Genomic DNA, 3,026 nt, shown 5'->3' with positions numbered 1-3,026 from the left:
TATCTTTACTTCTACTCAAGTATGACAATTGTGTACTATTTCCACAACTGACTGTAGATGTATGTATTCCAGAGTAGAGAGTGTTCCAGAGTAGAGACCCACAGTAGCTACTGTAATTAAGTACTGGAACTGTCTGCTGTGGCAGGTACGAAGGTGCCAGTTACGTGAAAAATATCTTCTCTCAATGTTAATATCAAAGGGCACCAAATTCAACAAATAAAATGCCGGGGGAGGATCCCTCAGACCCCCCTACTGGTTTAGGGCTAAACTCCGAATGTTTTCAAATCCTAGAAACGCCCCTGGGTGCAACGTGGACGACAACATTGATAAAAGTCGGACTTGAATGTCAAAATCCATTGAGTACTCCCTACATGCTGATCATGACAGCTGCTGGCGCTGAAGCAGTTTGCTGTGAGATCCCTGCGGAGAGTGACAAGAGTATTTATGCCCGAGTGAACCGCAGAGACAAAGGGCGGCCAATGTGCCTCACTCGGTTCGCTGCGCTTGTCTCTTTACTTCTGTCTTGTGCTGTACTCTTGCTAAACGCATATCATCATAAAGCAGCAGACTACCAGGTGAGCTTCTCATTCAACAGCGCACAAATGTTCTTCGATTAAATCAACCTGTTACCTGCAAATAATCCCGATTCGTAATAATTTATGGATAGTGTTGTGTGTGGTTAGAAACGAAACTGGTACAGTAGCCTACAGTAAATGTGTATAATTATTAGAGAGCCAACAGGTGTCATTCTAATTGTGGTAATACTCGGGGACTGTATTTAGATCAATATATTTATTTAACTAGGCAAGTCAGTTAAGAACAAATTCTTATTTACAATCACAGCCTACACCGGCCAAACCCGGACCAATTGCGCTATGGAACTCCCAATCACAGCCGGTTGTGATACAGCCTGGAATCGAACCAGGGTGTCTGTAGTGACACCTCATGCACTGAGATGCAGGGCCTTAGACCACTGTGCCACTCGGGAGCTAAATCAAGTACATTTTTAAGAGATTATGCTCTGAAAATCTTAATGGATCTTGTGTTTTTATTTTTAGCACACTTCAGCTGGAGGTGATTCTATGGGTAAATTATTATTATGACTATGGTTATGATATTCTAATCATCATCATAATTATCATCATCATCATCATCCTCACTGTCTATTTTATCCCGCCATAGGCAGTGTTCAACAGCAGCAGCAAATTGAAAACAATCTAAGTGCCCATCTGACAGGTACAATTATGATACACACACACTATTCCTTGAAAGACCAATCATTAAGACTAAGCTAAAAAGTAATGGCCTCTCTTGTCTCTCCTCCAGCTCCATACTCATTTAATCATTCAAAAATGGTATACCTTGAATGGGAGTACAACCTTGGACTTGCTCACCTTAGCGGCTTTAAGTATCATGACGGCGACCTCATCGTGCTCAAAGATGGCATGTACATGGTTTACCTGCAGATCACCTTCCGAAGCCCTGGTCACTTTGTGTGTAACGAGGAGGACTCAGGTTTCACCCTCACCCAGAAAGTAATCCTGTTTGCAAAGAGCTACCAAAAAAACAGAGAACTGCTAACAGCATCTGACACAGTGGACTGCATTCCCAAATCGAATGACTGTCAGCCAACTGGTTCAGAGGGCTGCAAGGAGGACTCGGGGACTCAGTACTGGGAAAAGTCTCTCTGCACATCCGGGGTGTTTAAACTAAAAGCTGGGGACAGGCTCAGAGTGAGGAAGGGGGACAGGTACCATGAGCTGATGCTCCTTGAAGAAGACAGGACATTTTTTGGGGCACATCTCATTTGATGTTGATTCCCAGAAACAACAGGTGCAGGGATAATAATGGACTTATATACTGCTATATATATATATATATGTTTTGTTTGTTTTTTAATGACTATGCCATAACTGTTGTTTTCTATGTCATCTCCATGATAGCCTAACTTTGTGGAAATTATTGTAATCACTAACCACACAAATTAATGTCTGTCCACTGTATACTTTACTTACTTCTTGGAGTTTTCATTTTATAATTATTTCATAATGTGTGTGAGAGAGCACTTGAAGAAGGAAATCAGTTGTATTATGCTCTCATAAAGTGTCCATAAATAACTTGTTGTTCAGTTAAACAGTGCATTAACACAGGCAGCGCAATTATGTGTCCACAAATGGGTATTTTGACCAATCGGATCAGCTGTTTTGCCAATATCAAAGTGTCAAACAAATGTGATCATAATGTGATAAAAGGAGAGGCTATTCCTTTACTCTGAAATTTCATAGATTTTACTCTGCAACTCCAGTAGATTATTTTAATCAGTCTGTTTCATATTGTTTCACCTGGTCAGCAACAGAGAATTCAAATGAGCAGGTGTAACAGATGGGGATTTCTAACCTCTCTCCTCAGCCTGAAATGTCTCCACCCACGCCCCAGAGAAGTTGTCAAGAGGGTAGTCACGTTTATTTGCAAGACAGAGGTCTGAAGTTCCAGTCAGTCTCAGTGTGAGCTGGTGTAGGAGAGACGGTATAATAATCAAGAACAGTGATGTCCGTAACACAGGCAATTAGGGAACTTTCTATCAAACTAGATTGATGATCTTACCCAATGCCTGGAAAGCCTTGTAATCAGTTTGTGTTATTGAACCTAGCCACGAGTAGAGTCTGACTGTGTCAGCTACAAATGTCCCTAAAGCTCATCCTGATCATCTACTGTATAAAAAATAAAGTGATGTTTGATGTGTCTCCAGCAGATTAACAACAGGATGAACATGCAATGTGTTGTTTACCACGTCAGCCTAACCTTACTTAAGAATGTAAGGAATGCACACTCTTGCACCATCGTGACGGTCAACACCCATTGTAAATGATGATTAACTTATGCATGGCTTACTGTTTACACGGGGTGAGCAATAGTAACATTCCCACTGTGTTTGGGTTCTGCACCTGTCTGCTCGACTTAGTGTTGGCTAAGAGTTTACATTGATGTTCCAGAAAGTAATAAAAGAAAAACTAGTTTTAATTTTC

The 3,026-nt window shown here is 41.1% G+C and overlaps 1 protein-coding gene across 1 annotated transcript; it reads left to right on the top strand.

The window, feature by feature from the left end:
- The first annotated feature begins 296 nt into the window (after positions 1–296).
- On the top strand, positions 297–3,026 carry LOC139576940 (tumor necrosis factor ligand superfamily member 14-like). The gene is made up of 4 exons (XM_071403559.1): positions 297–575; positions 1,059–1,086; positions 1,183–1,236; positions 1,327–3,026. Exons 1-4 carry the CDS (start codon positions 372–374, stop codon positions 1,809–1,811), a joined length of 771 nt encoding a protein of 256 aa, XP_071259660.1. The 5' UTR covers positions 297–371; the 3' UTR covers positions 1,812–3,026.

The sequence above is a fragment of the Salvelinus alpinus genome, chromosome 5 (genome assembly GCF_045679555.1).
Source record: "Salvelinus alpinus chromosome 5, SLU_Salpinus.1, whole genome shotgun sequence".
Taxonomy (NCBI): Eukaryota; Metazoa; Chordata; class Actinopteri; order Salmoniformes; family Salmonidae; genus Salvelinus; species Salvelinus alpinus.
Note: the sequence above shows the minus strand (reverse complement) of the source record. Positions and strands in the feature narration are given on the sequence as shown.

Bases quoted from the DNA above. Each gene is read 5' to 3' on its own strand.
- LOC139576940 (XM_071403559.1), top strand. From the start codon at position 372: ATGCTGATCATGACAGCTGCTGGCGCTGAAGCAGTTTGCTGTGAGATC. The intron at 576-1,058 runs GTGAGCTTCTCA...TTTTATTTTTAG, and splicing joins ATAAAGCAGCAGACTACCAG to CACACTTCAGCTGGAGGTGA. The intron at 1,237-1,326 runs GTACAATTATGA...TCTCTCCTCCAG, and splicing joins TCTAAGTGCCCATCTGACAG to CTCCATACTCATTTAATCAT.